We start from the raw sequence: 19656 nt of genomic DNA on the forward strand, positions 1-19656 counted from the left end.
GAAGCAGAAAGGCCTAGACCCGGATCTGTCTCTCAAGATTGACCTCGCGGTGTCAATCAACTTCAAACCTCTATCCTCGAATAGTCGAGTCCGAGGCCAATTTGAGACCCTTGCCGGGATGCGCCGGGCGAACTCCGGAGACGGATAAGAACTATGCCCCACATCGATTGCTTGTAAGGGTGGTACCTGCCATTCCCCTGGAAGCAGGTGGCATGTGGCATGGGGAGCATCCAGGTTACCACCTTTTACCCTTTGAAACAAGCAAGAAACAACATTTTGTCGAATACCATATTTACGATATTTTCCATCGAACTCGGGCATCGTTGACGGCGTCTACATCTTTGCGCCATGTCGTCGACACAGGAGCCCGAGGCTCCAGCCCGCACCAGCGAGGCGCAAGCTTCCCCCGACTCGGCGACTGCGAACCCAGAGCTTGACCTCCCCAAGCTCCAATCCCTACCGGCCGAACAGCAAGAGCTATTCCTGCTCACATTCGTCTCGAGTTTGACCAAGCACGTACTGCAGCTAGAGGCCGATGACTGCACGGCGCAACAGTTCTATCTCAAGAAGGAAATCTTCCAGATCATCAACCTGTCCTCACCACAGCCGTCTCGAGTTATACGGAACAACCTGGGGAAATGTCTGGCGCACATCTTTGGCTACGGAGACAGGAAGCTGCTGTTCGAAACGATCAACGACTTGATTGCGATTGTGTCGAGCGGCAAGCTCAAGACGGATGCCGAGATACGGACCAAGCATGCAGCGGTTGTCTGCTTAGGCGATGTGTTCGCTTCTGCTGGAGACAGCGCGATTGGTCTACACCAGCTTGCCTGCTCAACCTTGATCAAGCTGCTTAAGTCCTCCTCCAACAATGCTGGTCTTCGCGCAGCATGCATAACCGCCCTAGGAAAGATCATTCGGATGGTGGAAGGGAGCATGGACGAGGTCATTGCGCGAGACATTTGGAAACAAGCACGGAACCACGCCTCGTCCGACAAGGGGCATCTCGTTGTTGCTTCCGCCTGCCGGACTCTCAAGGTGCTCGTCAAGCACACCCCCTATTTCCTCAATTCCAACGACTTCGACAAACTGGAGTCGGCCGTATTGAAGGCATTTGATTCATCATCTGTCCAGGTTCGGCAAGCCGCAGCAGAATGCTTTGCCGAAGCCTTGTATCAAGGCCACTCAGAAGGCGGGCCTGCCGAGGTGGCATCACCCAAGGGCAAAAAGACCAAGAAGGCTTTGAAACGGCAATCTACAATCCCCAACATCGTAGCCGACGAAGATGAGATTCCGTCTCGTTCAGCTAGTCCCGCGCCATCTGGCAAGCGAAGTCAAGTGCTGGCATTGTCACTGGCTGATATGCTGAAGATCCTGGCCACTCAGTATGTCAAGGCCTCAACCTCCAACAGGACGCGAGCAGCTATTGGTATCTGCTATGGCAAGCTATTTCGTCGACTTGGGGAGAAGTTAGTTGAAACCAACTATCTCAAAATCGTCGAGAGTCTTACGATCGACTTGCTCGGGACACCGACGATCATCAACAATCGATACCGCCTCTTAATCTCAAGAAAAATCGTTGATGTTATCATTCAGGACGTTATTGGACGCAAGATCTTGGGAGAGTCTGGTCAGATATCGGCTGCCAGGTCACTCATCAACAACGTCTTCAAGAATTACCCCCAAGCCTTGGCAGAGCGGCCCGAGCCTTCTAAGCATACTTTGATCGCAACGCTGAGTGCTGTCTCTTCACTGGTGGACTCCCTTGGCTCAGCAGCAAACACCTTTGCAGAGTCATGCAGAGATGGTCTCTTGCAGGTGCTGCAACATCCCAGTTATACCGTCCAGGTCTTTGCATCCCACTGCATGAAGACATTAGTTCTTGCATGCCCTCAGCAACTACTCCCTTGCCTTTCGGTCTGCATGAACAGCCTGAACCGCGAACTCTCTCTGCTAGGGGGCGCCCGAAACTCGCCAAGACGATGTATTGGTGCTGCACATGGGCTAGCCGCCACGTTGAGTGCGAGTCCCTCTCGTCCCCTTCATGGATCGGTCGAAATCAACAGTCGAGTGTTGACTATGGCAACCAACATGTTGAAATCGAGCAGTAAATCAGAGCTTCGTGTTGCGAGTACGCAGATCCAAGTCGCCTGGATTTTGATAGGCGGTTTGATGTCTCTTGGTCCGAACTTTGTCAAGATTCACTTGTCACAGCTGCTCCTCCTTTGGAAGAATGCGCTCCCAAAGCCGCTCGCCAAAGACAACACATCAGCACGAAGTCTGCTTGAAGCATCCTTCCTGGCTCATGTGAGGGAATGTGCCTTGGGATCAATCTTGGCCTTCCTCCAGTTTAACAGCCGTCTCCTCACAGTCGATGTGTCCAAGAGGATCGCCACCATGCTTCAAAACACGACAGCGTTTTTGAAGACTTTACCGTCAAAGAAGACAACCGATGATATTAGCCAGAGACTGGCCCCTGCCTTGCAGCTCCAGGATCTTGACATGATGGTTCAACGCAGAGTCCTACAATGTTATGTCAAGCTCGTGAATCTTAGTCCCGCTGGTGGAAGCGAGGCCTTACTGCAATCTAATTTGTTGACTCTGGCCATTTCTCTCTTTGCGGACCCGGAAAACTACGCACCAAATTCACTCAGTGCCTCGATCGCAAATGCAGCGGCTACTTTCGAGTCTATCTGGGAGGTTGGTGACAACTCTGGCTTCGGTATCACCGGACTTGTCTCTGGATCTCTGGTCAGGAAGCTTCCTGGGCAGCAGGAGAACTCGGCTGAGAACTATGATGAACTCGACAGCACTGAGGATGCGATCAACAACCTGCTTCGGTCTCCTATCTGTGGAAGCTTGGAGCATGATGCCTCTGTCTTGTACATTGGCAACATGGATCCATCGTCGGTGACCCCTGATCCTCCTGCTACAGAGGTCATCAACGCTGCGATCCAGCTGTTTGCGTTCGCCTTCCCCCTCACTCCAGCCAAGGTCCAAGAGAGCATCCTGGAACAAATTCGAACCTTTGCGTCAGCAGGTTCGCTACAAAGAGACCCCGGCCGCAAGGCTGCCATCAATGTCAACCTCGCTACAGCCATTCTGGCAACGATGAGAGTGGCCGTGAAGGAGACAAAATCTCCTGCCGGTGACATCTCCAACCATGCAGTGGAGGCGCTACTACAAGACATTGTTCGTGACTTTGTGCTTGATCCTGATGAGCATGTCAGAAGCCTTGGCTACGCCGCTGTGGCTCGCCTCTGCAACGTCTATGGGAATGGCTTCACAAACAACGAAATCAAGTACCTAGTGGACACCATCGTCGGCAACCGTGAACCTAGTGCGCGAGCGGGTTGCGCCATGGCGCTCGGGTCAATCCAAACCCAGGTCGGTGGAATGGCCGCTGGATACCATCTCAAGACTATCCTCGGCATCCTCATGTCTCTTTGCAATGATCCTCACCCAGTAGTGCACTATTGGGCGCTGGAGGCACTGTCATTAGCCTCAGACGCATCGGGGCTCAGCTTTGCTGGATACGTGCCCAGCACGCTCGGCATGCTAGTCCAGCTCTATCTATCCGAGACACATCATGCGGAGATATCTTCAGCAATCACCATGAACCTCGAAATGGAGCTTTCTACAACATCTGCCATTGCTCGCTGTGTTGACTCGCTCATCAACGTGCTTGGTCCTGACCTGCAAGATGCCACCAAGTCACGAGAACTCATCTTCACGTTGGTCAATCAGTTCCGAGAGGAACCAGACTTGCTTGTGCAGAGAGCAGCGCTGGGGTGCCTAGAGCATCTGTCCCTCTACGCTCCTGGACACATGCACTTCGCCGACTACGTGAAGCTTCTCCAAAAGTACCTCTCTTCCGAGTCTACTACCCTGCGGGATGTTGCAGTGGATGGCATTCACAACATGATGAAGAGAAACCCACAAGATGTTCTCCGGGAAGCAGAGAAGGGATTCGAAGAACAGCTCTGGCTTGTCCTTGATACTGTCCCATCCCACGATGGAATCCGCAATATTATTCGAAACTGGATGCATCACACTTGTCTCGCCGAGACCAACGCCTGGCTTCAACGATTCCAGGCGGTGCTCAAGATGACGAGGGCGCGGCCCAAGACGGAGGACGCCTCATCGGGCTCCAAGGGCGGTGGTCAACTCGATCTCCAGGATGAAGAGGTGGCTGGTTTTGCTGCTGCAGCAGGCGCAGCTAAGGACGAGAAGGAAAACAAGGCAACCTCTGAGGTTGAGCCTCTGCGATGGCAAGTCACGACTTTTGCCATGAGCTGCATCGATGAGATGTTCTTGTTCATTGCAAAGGACGTGACGGCCAATGGGGAGTCCAAGGCCCAGAGCGACCTGCAAAGCAAGGTTGCGGATGTTGTCCGCATGGCCTTTTCTGCATCCACCTCGAGTGTGCTAGAGCTTCGGATCTGGGGCCTCAAGATCATTGGAGATGTGCTCAAGATGTTTGGAAAGACACCTGACCCAGACTTTGAGGAAGCAATGCTGCTGGAGCAGTACCAAGCCCAGATTAGCTCGGCGCTCACTCCAGCGTTCGCCGCAGACTCTTCGCCTGAGCTTGCGTCAGAAGCTGTCAACGTCTGCGCAAGCTTCATCTCGATCGGCATCGTCACTGATGTGGACCGCATGGGCAGGATCTTGAAAACACTCGTTAGTGCGCTCGAGAACTTCTCCAAGGACAACGAGAACGCGGCCATTGGCGACCTGAAAGGGCTGAGCTCCAATGCCCAAGTCATGGTCAAGATATCGGTGTTTTCCGCCTGGGCAGAGCTGCAGGTTGCCAGCTCGGAGCAGCAGTACCTATTGGATGTGCTGAGACCGCATATCGGCACGTTGACGCCTCTTTGGCTAGAGTCTCTGCGTGAATTCGCGCGCCTCCGGTTCGAGCCCGACATCTCGATGACACTGGGACCCCCCTCGCTGTCTGGAAGCCTGGACACGATCTATGCAGCCCTTAACCGCGAGACGCTGCTGCGTTTCTACCAGGATTCTTGGCTGAAGCTGGTCGATGCTATTGCTAGCCTGATCGAGCAGGACAGCGAGTTCGTGTTTGATGCCCTGGACGGAAAGGAGTCAGATGGCCCATCGACCAACGGCAGAGGCAAGAGCTCAGACATCAATTACCGGGATGAGCCTGTTGCATTCTTCTTCGTCCTGTTTGGGCTTGCGTTCGAGGCCCTTGCCACTCGGTCTGGGCAGAGCGACTCTCTGGCGACACACGAGCAGACGTTGGCCATCCTCCAGGCGCTCAAGAAGATCCTGCATCCTAGCGTTTCCGGTCATGCCATCTACAGGCCGGACGTATTCTCCGAGACGATGGATCTACTAGACCGCCTAGTGCTAACTGAAGGTCTGGACGTCCAAGGTGTGATTGTGGAAATTGCCAGTGTGCTCTGCATTGCGCACCCCTCTGCAAGGAGACATGCGACCGAAGAAGGCGACCTGTCTGACGATATCGACCAACTCTTTGAGCTCACACGAATCATCGTGCTGGTACTGACGGGGCTCCTCCCCAACCTCTCAGAGGGAAGTCAGCCGGCCAGGCATCAGATGAACGAGGAGGCGATCCTGCTGATACGGTCGTCGTTGAACGCGCTCGTGGACGCTGCAGAGGTGTTCCCGGCCATCATCAAGACGGATCTTCATGCGTGCATCGTCCACATCTTTGCCACCACCCTGGCCACGCCCGACTGCCAGGAGCTGATAGTTCCACAGTCGCTGCCCACGCTAAAGCGCTTCGTGGGCAGCATGTCTAACTCGCGGAGGAGCCCCGGCGGTGGTGAGCCGTCGGCTACAGACATCCAGATGCAGGGCTGCCTGCGCCGCTTCCTATCCATCTACCTGAATGCGCAGAAGCGCGAGGCTCCGCAGTCCCTTGCGTGTGTCAAGAACTGCTTACTGGCCACCACCATCCTCTTCACGGGTGGGCGAAACCACCTGCCGGCTACTGAAGCCTTGGTGGCGCGCTATCTGGATGAGCTGCTGGACTGCCTCACGGACCGAATGGTATGTTGTTATGCCTGAGCTGAGCCAGCTATGAGCTGGCGCTGCATCCCCTTGACAAAAGACCAACTGCTAACCACGATGGATACTACTAGACTGCCAAGATTGCAGCAAACTGCATCAGGTCCTTGCTGCTCCAGCCGGCGCCGACCAGCGCTGACCTTAGCATTGCCCGGTACCTATTCCCGCGTCTGATAGCCTTTGTGACGGACACGGACCCTGAAGATCCCGAGAATGCCAGGGCCCTGATCGCGCATACGCTATGCCAGTACGTGGGTACAGTAGACAAGGCCCGGCGCCTGGCGGCCATATCGGTGGTGATTCCGACCCTCATGGCCCGAGCAACAGCCGAGGGTGACGAGGTGTACCGGGAGACGAGTGCGCGACTATTGGAGCTTGCAGCGATAGACCAGGAGACGTTTAGAGCGGTAGTTGGCGGCATGAGTGACGGGCAGAAGGCATTCCTGGAAGAGGTTATCCGCTTCGGAAGGCAAAACACAGGTCAAGCGGACAAGGCAGCCTCGGGATCTTCTGGGCAACCCACTATTGCGCTAAAGATGGATTTTGGCGGCTGAACCAGCAGCATGTTCACGTGTTGTGTCGACCGGGGGGAGATAGAGGCAGAGGCAGAGAAAGGACAACATCAACAGCAAAGGTTCAACACGTGTGAGGGTAGAGAGAGCAATCAACAAGCCTCATGCAGCGGCTCTTGGCAGGTCGGGCCCCGTGCCCCATACCCATCCATGCTTGGTTCCAGGCGCAGTTTCGACATGCAAGCCCATTACAAAGAATAACGATCTACGAGTTGTCGACAGTGGGCGTGACAGGGGTAAGGAGAGGAGAGAGAGGAGAGAGGAGAGGGGCATGGGGGTGGGCGCGCCTTGACGCAGAAGCAGAAGCTAGTGTGGTCGACGGACAGGACAGACAGGGGGTGACAGCGGGTACAGACATACCGGCTTGCAGCCATGGTACGATTGGGGGACGAACGAAGCTGGTGTCCCCAGGCTGCTTCGTCGGTGGGCCTGTCAGGTTACACAAAGGATCGCCAGCCTGCCAGCCTGCCTCCTTTGGGCGATGCTTGGACATGTATGGTCGAGTGTGTGAGAGAGGGAAGGGGCAGGCTAGCTACTACAGCAGAGTGCCTCTCGCCGTGGGTGTGGCTGTCGATGCCGAGAGGACGGGTACGGTACCATGCATAGTTGTATGCTGGGGGCAAAGCTGTACTGCAGATGCATGTTAGAGCGTCGTCTCTGTACAACACGGAGAGAAGAGATGGGGGAGAAGAGAGGTCGATGGGAGAGACAAGTGCTATTTTGGAGAGTACCTGGCATACAACATAATGACAGCATAGTTTTTGAATAGATGGCACCCAAGAAGGGACATGTGTCTTTTGGTTGATACTACGTACCATTGTATTTTGTCTCATCCTCTCTCAGCCTCGATCAAGTCTTTGCCTCTCCTGTTTCTCTGCCCCTGCTAGCGGGCGATCCGGTAACAGGGAGCTCCAGCCGCGATAGCCCTATGGAGCGCCTTCTACGTAGCGCCATATCTTTATCTAATATATATATATGGGACCAATCGACGTGCATGGAATAGTCCCGACGACGGAGGACGCCGTCTAGAAAAACATCCCGAGACAGGCGTTGTAGATCACACAAAAAGACGTTGGATAACTATGAACTTGCTGTATGTGACAAGCATGCCGGATCTCTCCGTCCCCTGACCATGTCCTTGCCTTGCCTGCCGAAGCCCATGTCCATGTCGTAGATGAGGCTGGCTGCGATGCACCAGCCAGGGGTTCGTTCCACCAAACGAAACGGGCCTTTGGGTTTGAAGAAACACAGCATTGACGTACACGCGCGACCACGCATGCAATCAACGGCCCAATATGGCCAACGACATGTTCATTGGTGGGGGAAAGGGGGAGGGGCTTGGGGCTGTTGGTTGTGTCTGACTTGTCTGTGGGCGCCAATGTTGTCTCTGGGCAGATATTTTCTCTTCCATGGATGTCGTTTTCCCCTCCAGTTGGTCGTCTTGTTGGTTGGCCGTTCCGCTGGAGATACAGAAGTAATGGAAAAATGGGGGTACACAACATACGCAGGGATGAAGGGCTTTTGATCTGTCGGAAATGTTGTCATGTACCACAAGCCAGCTGCTGCAGATCGATCATGTCAGACGCCATGCCATGGCTGTCGAGCTCGTATCGAGAAACGGCTTGAGAATAACGAGAAGCTTTTCTATTAGACTACCTATCCAACTGTCTCACTCTCCCCCCTCTCTCTCTATTCCCTCGGAAACCAAAATTAATGCCAATTTCTTCAACCATATCACCCCCCCCCCCCCCCCCCCTCCCCGACGCCAAATGCCCTGCATCGAAAAAGCAAAGAAGCTCTCTGTGCGGGTCGTATCGTATGCAAATCTGGTATTGCCATTATCCTGCCCTTGACTAGTTAACGCAGCCTACCAGCTCTAGTTAGTCTTAGAAGCACACTCTCCTCCCCTGTTGCTGCTGTGCCTGTTTCTTGCTCAGCTAGCCTCCCTTGCCCAATGACAAGTCTGCATACCACGCGTCAGGTCCATATAGATTCGTGGCATCGAGCCCAGAGGAACTGAACTAGACCTCGTCGAGGCCAAGATTCTGCACTATAGTGTGCCATGGTGCAATGTGATGCAGTGCAGCGCAGTACACCACCATCAACGCTTGTCACGCCTGCGGCAGCTGCCGTCAACCACGAGGGGAGGGCCCGCATCCTTAATGCTGCTGCTACCCTTCTTGTCCTTGTCCGGCAATGTCTTCATAGAAGACGTCTTAGAACTCTTCTTAGCAGACGAAGACGACTTCTTGTCAGGCGACGACCGCTTCCTGTCGGGCTCTCTGTGCCTTGGCCTCTGCGGCTTGTCTCCCCTATGACGATCGTTTCGGGGTCCCGTTGGGATGCTGGCCTCGTTAGCTCGGGACAGCGCCGGGGGCTGCTCATCCACCGCGACGCCCTCCGCTGTGGGCCGCGCTACGATTGTGCGTCCTTGGTAGGTTGCCTTGTTTAGCTGTTCCATAGCCTTGGTTGCTGACGAGGCACTGTCGAAAATGACAAAGACGTGGCCTCGGAGATATTTGTTGGTCCCGTTCATGGGGATGTCGATGCTCTTGATCGTCTGCTTTTCATAGATCCTGTGTCGGATCCACCTGTCGACGTCTTTACGGGACTCTCTCTGAGGGAACGGCGACACATGTAGCTTCCGGGCCTCGGTCGTGACAAATTCTGTCTCTGTCTGGTACGCTGGCTCCTGTCCTGGGACACTCCCCCCGGCTCCGGCTCCGGCCCCAGCATAGTACGCCGGTGCCTCTTGTTGGCCGCGGTAGGGCAGGGCAAACTGGGTGCCGTCATATTGGTAGCCGGGGGAGTATCCAACGCCAGATGAAGGACCAGCATTGGCCGCGCTGTAGTCGTAATACTCCCGTGGGTCTGTCGTTGCTCTCGGCTGGAGAGGGTAGCCTTGCGTCGGCATAGATTGGCCCAAGTAACTCGGGACTCCAGCCTGGTTGTAGCCAGCCGCGTAGTACTAGGGAAACCCCGAGTTAGAATATATGCTCTCCATCGTTATGACGCCAAACCTCTATTACCTGTCCAGGTGTCGAAGAATACTGGGGAGACGTAGTTGATGATGCAGCGACTTGTTGGCCTTGAGCAGCAGGGGGATAACCTGGGGTTTGCGAATAGGCCACCACCGGCGGAGGCGGATTCTGCTGCTGCTGCTCCTGCTGCTGCTGTTCTTGCTGCTGAGTATTTAGCTGAACAATCTTCTTCTTAATGGTTATTGTTTGGGTTCGGTTCTTGTCGTCAGCTATGATAGAGCGTCCATCAAAGGCACGCCCGCTGCTAAGGAGCTCTATTGTGTTGTCTCGTCAGCATATGCATCCAACTATGCTCGAAGTAGCTCGCTTACTCCATGCTTTCTCGAAATTGTCCTTGCCCTGAAGGCGGACCCATCCCGAAGTGCTGTTGAAAAAGATTTCGACGTGGTCGACCTCGCACGAGGCCCCTTTGCGTATCCAACTCTTGAGTCGCCGAAAAAGTACATTGAAAGGTAGCTGTACTTCGCAGTTAGCCTCATCCTCCATGGCATGGCATGAACAGGGTCCTTGGAAGTTGGAACAGACATTACAGATGGGGATGTAGTAGATGCCTGTCTGATCGCCCGGCAGGACATCCACTAGGATAGTCTTTTCGGGGGACATGGATCAACGGTAAGCTGCACACAGCCGAGGCGCTCAGATCTCAGATATGACGCTTGTGCGATGTTACAACGGGTTCGGTAAGAGATGAGAGACCGTGCCACAGTCGGTACAGTAGGTACGGTGTAGTGCAGTGCAGTACGATATGATGTGATGTGATGTTGGATGCAATCTGGTCCGATGTGTTTGAGTTGTATTGCTTGCTTGCTTGCTGCACAGTGTAGTCCTGGGTGTTGAGTAGTTTGTTTTATACCCAAGCGTCTCCTCTTACTAGCAGTGAAAGAGGTGCTCAGTCACGTCGTGATTCATCCTCAATCCAATCATCAAATCACGTCGACTTTATAGTTCGCTTCTCACGCCAGCTGACAAAACGTCGACAAGTGGGTGGTGATTAAGGGACGGGAACCGCGCAACAGCCTGTCCCATCTGCCAGACATCGCGAGAACCGTCCCTTACCAGCTCTGGATTCGAGTGCATCTGATCCCAGTCCTCCAGGCGCCTGGTCTGGGTCCCCCGGGTCCAGGGATAGTGCATTTCCAGAGAATGAGGGAGCAAGACAGACACGCACGAGAGGGTCCAAAGGTATCCGTACATGCCCAGTACTGCTCAGTACTGCAGAACTGCTGTCGTCTCAAGTCTTCTCACTCTTTGGTCCCCCTCGCCGACCTCGACACTAACACGACCGTATTTGGATAGCTCGTCGTCTCCTGGATGATTAGCAGCGCTGTGTAACCCGAGATCCTTGTCTGGCGTTTTCGATACGCACACATCCATCCTCAGCCTCAGGATGTGGGGCCCAACTACCCGAGAACTGTTGAGAACCGCCGGGCCTAGTTGGTACTGGTCTGGTACTGTACATAGGGGGGAAAGCCAACATCTCCGGGGTTAGCTGGAGGTCGCGCAGGGGACTCATCTCATTCCCACGAGAGAGAGATGCTGCAGTCTGCGACAACGTTGATCATCTCGGCTCCATGCCCAGCAAACAGATCAGGTCCAAGCCACAGGCCCTAGCCTAGTACCCACGCCAGTTGCCCTCCTAGTCCATCTGCAGAACGCCAGCTTTGTCCCGCCTTGCAGCGTGACACATCATATTGAGATCAGTGCTCCACCGCTATCAGTTTCCCAGTGAGATGTCGGCCGTGACAGATGCCCTGAGAGGCAGGATGACCATCATCGAACAGGGCTCGAAGCGCCAGCGCGCGTTTTTCTTCTGAGAACCACGAGGGGTTTGACCTGGCCTGGGGGGTGTCGTCGTCTAATACAGCCCGGGCTGTCAAGTCGTTTCCGCGGCGCCAGCACAACATGCCCTAATCTCCCATTGGAGGCCAAGGGTGCAGACAACGCTCGCGCGAGGAAAGAGGGAACTAGACGCCTTCTTATACCAAGTTCGTTATGCGGTCATGCCTGACGCATCGTCATCAGAAGCATCAAAGCAGCGCCACCCGTGCGCCTACGGCCCTGGCAGCCAGCCCTGCTCTGCTCGAAATATCACATCTCGACAAAGGCCCCGCCCAGCCCAGTCATCGTATCTCGCGGTGCATGCCAAGATGCAACCTTTTCCACACGTGTCAATTCAATCAGATCAGAGCATGGATCCCAACCGCCAGCCTGCCGATTCTCTCACACATGCTTGAAAGAAAAGGTGTCATCCAATGTGGATGTATCGTCCGGCATCAGAGCAGACACATCGACCGTGTCTCCAATATCCTGCATCGACCCAAAAGTCCTGTCACCGGCCGCTTCGCCCCATGGAGTTGGGCACTGCTCCGCATCTGCGCACGACATCAACACATAGTGTTGTGCATCAGAGAGGAGCAGAACCGGGAACTCGGTTTCCCCGCTGATCCAGGCAGTTCGAGCCTTGCCCACGATCTTTCCATTTGGCAGGTGAGCCTGTAATGAGACCTGCTTGGGCCCTTCGGACAATGGATCCCAGACAAACGATATCCCACGGTACTTGTCATCCTGGCATGTTATCAGGAGCACCTCACGAGCATCCGGGTGCCATTGAAAGTCAACACTCGAATGGAACAACAACACCGCCCGGAGTTCGGCTGAGGTGACATCCCAAATCCACAGAGTAGAGGGTGTATCGTCAAGCCTCGTGGCCAGCAGGCTCGAGGATGCGTCAAATGATAGCGAGGAACAACCCGGCTTCACATCGGGAGAGGGCTTTCCATCTACCAATCGGCTCGGGGGAGAAATCATCTGAGTAGCTCGAAGGAACGTGTGAGAGGGGCCACCCAGGGAAGAGGGATTGAGCTGTTCCTGCCAGACCTGAAATAAACTTTGTCAGGAATACAACTTGGTAACTTGGCGTCGATTTCAAAGTCGTCTCTCACCTGGAGCGTATCTTTTAGGACGATGGTGGTGGGGTGGACGAGCTTCAAACCGTCTCTCCACGTCTGCGTGTTGAGGACACCCACAGTCCTGCTGTGATCGCCTACAGCGCACAGGGACGCATCGGGGCTGAGACGGCAAAGCTTGATTCCGGTTTCCAGGTCAGCATCTTGTCCTCCCACAATGCTGGAAGCCCCAATGGAGCGGAAGAGTTCTCCGTCAGGCGTGTAGAGCAAGAGCTTGTGGCCATGTGCCGGCGACTCCCACAGCAGCAGCCATCGTCCGTCAGGGGTCCATGTCAAACCATGAGCGTCGGCTGTGTCTGGATACCAGGATCTCAAGACCTGCCTGGTCCCAGGGTGGTGGATGCTGACGACGTCTCGACCACTCGTCCGCGTCAGGATGGCAAGGTGCGAGGTATGCGGGCGTACAGAGTAACCCCTCGAGGCAGAGGAGGGCAGGTAGAACTTGGGGTTTGCGATCTCGATCGCCTTGGAAGTAGACAGATCGAAAATGATAAACTTGAGTCCAAAGGCAGCACATGCGAAGATCTCGTTTTCGTGGGCTCCAAACTGAACCAGAGCTTGCTTTCCACCGCCAGGCGCAGGGTTCCGAATCGTGGCATGGAATGATGAGTCGGTTATCGAGAAGACGTGGATCTGGTCGGCACTTGCGACGAGGATCCGGGAAGAAGAGGGTGCCCATGCTAGCGTGGACACAGGGGTTGGCAGATCCGAAGGCAGCTTTACCTGGTGCGCAATCGAGAGCGACAGGGTTGACCGCACAGTGATGCTCTGCGAGGACAGGGTAGCAATAAGCCTCCCGTCTGGACTAGCGGTGCAATGCGGCGAGGCTATACGGATGGACGAGGCTGGTTAGTGCCATCCTTTATGTGCGGGGAGCCGGCGACGGAGGGTGAGAGAAGAGAGAGGAGGAGAGAGAGGAGTAGGCATGGAACTTGGGGACTAGAGACATACATTTGAAAACACGTGAGGGATGCATCGTGACTGCCTCTCCCCGCACGTTGTTGAAAGCCTGAAGTCGAGGTTGGTGATAGTTGGGCAGGAACGGAAATTGGGTGACGAGAACCGCAGATGATAGAGACAACGAACTCGGAGACACAGTTTCTTCAGTAGAATCGAGCTGTGTTGTCTCACTCCTTTACCGTGGAAAATTCTTCAAGTTGATTCCGAGTTGTTCAAGTTCAAGAACATGCCAGGATGGTGGGGGTTGTTGGCCTGTCGTCGCTGTTTACATAACACCTACTGGGGTTTAGCGTCAATGGTCAATTAATAGCGACCTATGCATTCAAATGGACGAATCATACGCAGCATAACGACAGCTTAAGATTGACTACTTAAGTACATGCCTATCCATGATCAACTCCCCCTAACCCCTCCTTCATGGCCAAATCTTGGGATCACTCTTCTGAGGAACGCTGTTGTCGTTCTTGCACTCAGGAGGCCGAAGTGTTGGAAGTTGACCAGGAGGCACGTTGACCTGGCCCAGATCAACACCCGCCCAGGAATAGGGTAGCCATGGGGGGTTTTGGCCCCTGACAAAGGCATTCCGCATACCGTCTGCCATGTAAAAGGTGGACAAGAACATCTGCAAGAGAAACATTGAGACGTTCCCGGAGTTGCGAGCGAGGTTGCCGAAGAACTGATCCACGAACCGAATCCCCAGAGTCTGCAAGGCAAACTCGAGTCTGGGCCCAGGGCACACGAAGCGTTTCTGCATGTCCCATAGCTCGACGTTAGGTTGGCTGAACCACCTGAGACCAAGGCGCTCTATAGTCATCTCTACCAGCCTAGAGTCCCAGGTGAGAAAGATAACCTTGCGCAACTTGCCCTGTTCCCTCTCCTCGGCGGTCCGGTTGAGCTTGCAGAGGTACATGAAGACATTGTTGAGTCTGTGTGCGAGCTTGGGTTCCGGAACTAGCTCAGACTTTCCGAACGCAAAGGAGTAGGGCGCCGGCTTGTGCTCCTTAGCAAGGCAAGTTTCGGCCCAGTGTCCTCGAAATTCCTTCACGATCCAGTGGTGTTGCTCCATCAAGGTCTGGAGCTTTTGCCCACGATCCCCCGGGGTGATCCTCTTGCGTAGGATGTCCTTGGCGTCAATGTACGCCCATCCAGCCTCCGTGATTGGTTTGTAGCTGTGATTTTGCTGTCCCAGGTGGTTCAGAGCTATCTTCCAGCGACAGAGATCCCGAAAATCCAGCGCAACAATGACGCACTCGTGTTCGGCGGGCATGAATGTCTGCGATTTCTCGTCAAAACGAGGCAGTACCCGAGCAGTCGAATCCGGAGTTTGTGCTTGGGGGGACGATGCATGGAACGGGAGGACGCCTCTACGTTGAAGAAACGTTTCGGAGTAAAGCCCATTTATCCAGTCAGAGGCCGGCCCCGGGGGTGACATAGCTGACATGATTTGTTGTCTGTGATAGGTGGTTAGAAGTTGTCCCCCGGCCAATACAAATAAGAAGCGAAAAGATGTATTATGCAGGGATAATGACAGGATACTCACCCGTGGAACTTCGTTCTGATCAGGTAGATGAATGGGAATGAACAAGAATGAACTGCTAACTTTGGCAGTTTCCGAGTGACCGGAACGTGTGAAGGGGGCAATAGCCACCGAGAAGGCGATGAGATGACACCAAAGGAAGAAGAGGGTCTGAGGATGGTCAGTAAGGGAGTGCAGCCTCCGGGCATAAGATGAGCTTTCGAGTTTCGCAGCGTCGCGATATTGGATCAGGATTAATCGTGTTTCGGGAGAAGGTGAGGCGAGCACGAGATATGCTGGAGAAGCCATTTCATAATAGCTGCCGACAAGGAATCAGTGTTCATAGTAGACAGGCAATCACAGAAGGGGCAGGACAAGTCTGAGGGCGCTTGCATCGAGTGCAGCAACATCAGTTAATGGCTCTACTTGTATTTTCATCACTATTGCCTCCTATTCGGTTTGCTGCAGAGCCAAACGCCAGTGAACCAGGATGCAAACAAGGATTAGGGCCAAAGAGCAACACGCAAACAAAGCTGTTCGGTTAACAAACAAAGCACACAGCACCCCCTAGCCTGTTTGCTATAGAGTGAAAATGCATGGAGCCGCCTCTACCCGTTTGCTACAATCTGACTGGCGCAGAATAGGCTCACTGCTTGGCTATGAAGTAGGAAGAACTGCCTCGTAGGATCACACTGTGAGGGAAGCTGCATAATGGCACGATTGAGTCATAGTAGCAGGTGGCTTAGGTGCCTGACGAGAACCAGAATCACGATTTGCTCTTGTCCAGGCGTTGCTGGCCCGTATAGAGCACGGCATGGTGTTGACGGAAGAAAAACAGCGATTGAGAGCCGACGACTACAGCCACTTGCCTATCTATCGAGATCAGTTGCACCAGACTGCAATGTCTCCTTTCTAGGTGTAGGGTATCTCTGTATCTATCCAAGTAGGTCGTTATCCCCAGTTAAGTAACGAGTATTTGTAACACCAACCACGACATGGCCATCTCCTCGGACAAGTCGCGATACGGTCTCATCTCCAACAATTCCACTGTCGCGATCAATTTGATGTTTATAACTCGTCGTAGTTCATGCGGGCCGGTTCCTCGCACTTGCCTGAATTGGAAGCTAATTAATCAGCGCGGGGAAAGTGGGTGGCAAGTGGGAGAAACGATAAGATTGGATGTCTTCATAGTTGCGTACCTCGTCGCTCGTGACTGTTGGAACGCTGACAACCCAAATACGTATTGTCTTAGAGTTTGTGCCTGAGCGTTTTCTCCCAATTCACCCTTCTCTTTGTTCTTGAGGGGAATATGGCTTCGTGACAAGTAATCACCGAGCTTTGCCCACTCTAATCTCTAATTCTTCTCCCTTCGACGAGCTGGAGTAGGTACCTACTCACGATGCTACCTCTCTGCAGCTTGGGCGCCAGCGCGCCAGCTCGATTCTCACGTGCTACCCCAACTTCCTTGTTGCGATGCCTGGGGGCGACAGCTCAAAAACGCGTCCTCCCTCCCACCTCGAGGACCGTGGCCACTGCGGCAGCGTCGGCAGCATCGCATGAGAGGCTCCCCGAAACACCCTCTTCGACACCAAATCCAGAGCACTTGCAACCCCGGCGTCGCCGCATCAGCGAGGCAAGGCCCTTCTCCGACTTCCTGACCGACACCTTCCACCGGCAGCATGACTACCTCCGCATATCTGTTACGGAGCGATGTAATCTGCGATGCGTCTACTGCATGCCCGAGGAGGGCGTGCCGCTCTCGCCGAACCGGGAGCTGCTGACCACGCCCGAGATTGTCCTCCTATCGTCCGTTTTTGTATCCCAGGGGGTCACAAAGATCCGCCTGACGGGAGGAGAGCCGACGGTCCGGCGAGACATCCTACCTCTGATGCGCCAGATCGGAGACCTGCGACAGCACGGGCTCAAGGAAATTTGCATAACGACCAACGGCATTTCGCTGTATCGAAAGCTCGACAGCATGATCGAGAGCGGGCTGACCGGTGTCAACCTCAGCCTCGACACTCTCGACCCTTGGCAGTTCCAGATCATGACACGGAGGAAGGGCTTCGACGCGGTGCAGAAGAGCATTGACCGTATCCTGGAGCTTAACAAGCTCGGTGCCGGTATCAAGCTCAAGATCAACTGCGTCGTCATGAGAGGCATCAACGACAGGGAGGTGCTCCCCTTTGTGGACTTGACCGAGGAGAAGGACATTGAAGTCCGCTTTATCGAGTACATGCCGTTTGACGGCAACAAATGGAGCAAGAACAAGATGTTTAGCTACTCGGAGATGCTGGATCTTATTAGGACAAAGTATCCAACCCTGCAAAAGGTCCAAGACCACAGAAACGACACGAGCAAGACATGGCACATACCCGGATTCGCTGGCCGCATCGGCTTCATCACAAGCATGACGCACAACTTTTGCGGAACCTGCAACCGACTGCGCATCACGGGCGACGGCAACCTCAAGGTCTGCCTGTTTGGTAACGCCGAGGTATCGCTGCGGGACATACTCCGCAAGTCCAACGGCGGCGAGCCCATCGACGAGCAGGCGTTTGAAGCCATGAAGCAGATCGAGATGGACCGCCGGAGGGACCTGGCGGCGTCGAACCAGACACCCCTCGGTCTGGCACCCAACGAGATGGAGCTGCTCGAGGTCATTGGCGCTGCCGTCAAGAGGAAGAAGGCCAAGCACGCGGGAATTGGCGAGCTGGAGCACATGAAGAACAGGCCCATGATCTTGATAGGTGGGTAACGGCACTTTCATGCCCATCTCTTGCTCACTTGCCGGTAATCTTGATATGGATGTATGGGATCAATCTGTTAGTATTTGCTCTGAGATTGTTCGCGGGGCAACTATCTTAGGGGCGTTGAGGGGGGTTTCTTGTCATGAAGTTTATTGGGCCTGGATATCATACCCTCATGATGATGTATATGCTGAATGAAATTGCTGTAGATGCCATGAAGCCTTCTCTATCTCGCACCATGCCGCCCCGGATCCAATCCCTGCTACGTGATGGCATATTCGCCCGAAGGGGCCCCTCGAAAGTTCACCAACGACGACTCTTTTCCCAGACTCGCCATGTTCAGAAGGACGAGGTCGATCCCCCAAGGCCGAAGCTGACCCACGTCTCCGACTCGGGAGCAGCGCGGATGGTGTCGATATCAGACAAGAGCGTGACATCACGCATCGCCAAAGCCGTCTGCACTGTCCGATTCTCAACCAAGACGGCCGTCTCCCTCATCAGGGACAACCAGATGCGCAAGGGGGACGTCCTCGGGGTGGCGCGTGTCGCGGGCATCATGGCCTCGAAGCGGACGCCCGATCTGATCCCTCTGTGCCACCCGATCGCCCTCTCCAAGGCCGTCGTTGATCTCGACGTCAGGGGTGACGACAGGGTCGAGATCGCTGCTACGGTCACGTGCGAGGGGAGGACCGGTGTGGAGATGGAGGCCCTGACGGCGGCGTCTACGGCGGCCTTGACCGTTTATGATATGTGCAAGGCGGTCGACAAGGGCATGGTGATTGAGGGGCTGAGGGTTGTGCTCAAGGACGGCGGGAAGAGCGGGAGGTGGGAGATGGAGTGAGGGATTCAGAGCAGCGACGCCAGTATGGAGTAGCATCAACAACAATAACAATAACAACACTGCGATACTACAACAACCTGCCCTTGCAGAACCATCCTGTCTCGAATTAAACAGGCTGATGAGACTTGCAGGGCCCACGAGCTATTGGCTTCATCTGATAGTCCTATCTGTAGTCTCAGATCCAGGCTCAGGTGGCTGAGGGACTGAGAGATGGGAAAACGTGAAGGCTGGAAGCAGGTCTGGGCCATATCCCACTTGAGACTAACTAGCCAAACGACACCAGCGCATAGCTGGGACAACGGTCTTGTTCTCTCGCGAGAAAAGAAAAGCAACGAGTGAGAGGTGGAGTCTAGTCGGTCATGTTAGATCCTATCGTTTTAGCCACAGCGCAGGAGACCCTCTTTTGATCACCTCTCATCTGCGTCTGGCCCTGTACAATCAGAGATTAGATGCAGCGGAAATCGCGAGATGAATTAAACGACGGCTGCGGAAGCTTCTGCAATACGACAAGAGGCGAGAAAAAGCAACCATGGACAGCCGAGACATGTCAGGGTCCTGTCTGTCCTTGTGTCAACACCACCGGGTCGGGTGCAGACTCGTGGCCTACGGAGCCGCCCGGCCGCCCCCCGGACGTGACTCCCGATCGAAGGCGGGGGAGGAGTGAGCGTGAGGGCTCGGAGCCGTTCAAGTCCGAGAGGCGCTGACCGATGAGATCCGTCTGTGGACAGCACAGCACAGCGAAGGTGATGGTGGTCGTGACCTGTGGCACATGACCCGCGTGAGCCGCTGGAGATGAACACCTCCTGGGGAAACAGAAAAGGCGGTGGAGGATACATGCGACAATCCATGCAGGCAGGAAGTCCAATTTTGCTGCATTTCGAATGTGTAATTAATGACTTGCTGATGTTGCTGCAAGTTCATCCTCTTGCCCTCCAAAGCCAAAGCTGCGATTG

At 54.5% G+C, this 19656-nt stretch overlaps 5 protein-coding genes across 5 annotated transcripts; 2 read left to right on the plus strand and 3 right to left on the minus strand.

Moving 5' to 3' along the window:
• Positions 1-348: 348 nt before the first annotated feature.
• Positions 349-6611, plus strand: LRP88_09981 (AP-1 complex accessory protein LAA1; the record flags this gene model as incomplete). The annotated part of the gene is made up of 2 exons (XM_083246454.1): positions 349-6039; positions 6132-6611. The coding sequence occupies 2 exons, from the start codon at positions 349-351 to the stop codon at positions 6609-6611; spliced, it is 6171 nt and encodes a 2056-aa protein (XP_083097567.1).
• A 2119-nt stretch (positions 6612-8730) lies between these two features.
• LRP88_09982 (RNA recognition motif domain-containing protein) lies at positions 8731-10273 on the minus strand (the record flags this gene model as incomplete). Its single annotated transcript, XM_083246455.1, has 3 exons — positions 8731-9597; positions 9659-9924; positions 9982-10273. 3 exons carry the CDS (start codon positions 10271-10273, stop codon positions 8731-8733), a joined length of 1425 nt encoding a protein of 474 aa, XP_083097568.1.
• Positions 10274-11890: 1617 nt separating this feature from the next.
• LRP88_09983 (uncharacterized protein) lies at positions 11891-13612 on the minus strand (the record flags this gene model as incomplete). Its single annotated transcript, XM_083246456.1, has 3 exons — positions 11891-12547; positions 12613-13463; positions 13588-13612. 3 exons carry the CDS (start codon positions 13610-13612, stop codon positions 11891-11893), a joined length of 1533 nt encoding a protein of 510 aa, XP_083097569.1.
• A 399-nt stretch (positions 13613-14011) lies between these two features.
• On the minus strand, positions 14012-14863 carry LRP88_09984 (uncharacterized protein; the record flags this gene model as incomplete). The annotated part of the gene is made up of 1 exon (XM_083246457.1): positions 14012-14863. The coding sequence occupies one exon, from the start codon at positions 14861-14863 to the stop codon at positions 14012-14014; it is 852 nt and encodes a 283-aa protein (XP_083097570.1).
• A 1648-nt stretch (positions 14864-16511) lies between these two features.
• On the plus strand, positions 16512-18703 carry LRP88_09985 (uncharacterized protein; the record flags this gene model as incomplete). The annotated part of the gene is made up of 2 exons (XM_083246458.1): positions 16512-17862; positions 18072-18703. 2 exons carry the CDS (start codon positions 16512-16514, stop codon positions 18701-18703), a joined length of 1983 nt encoding a protein of 660 aa, XP_083097571.1.
• Between the last annotated feature and the right edge of the window lie 953 nt (positions 18704-19656).

The sequence above is a fragment of the Fusarium phalaenopsidis genome, assembly GCF_050370095.1.
Source record: "Fusarium phalaenopsidis strain FUZ10S chromosome Unknown contig_32304, whole genome shotgun sequence".
Classification (NCBI taxonomy): Eukaryota; Fungi; Ascomycota; class Sordariomycetes; order Hypocreales; family Nectriaceae; genus Fusarium; species Fusarium phalaenopsidis.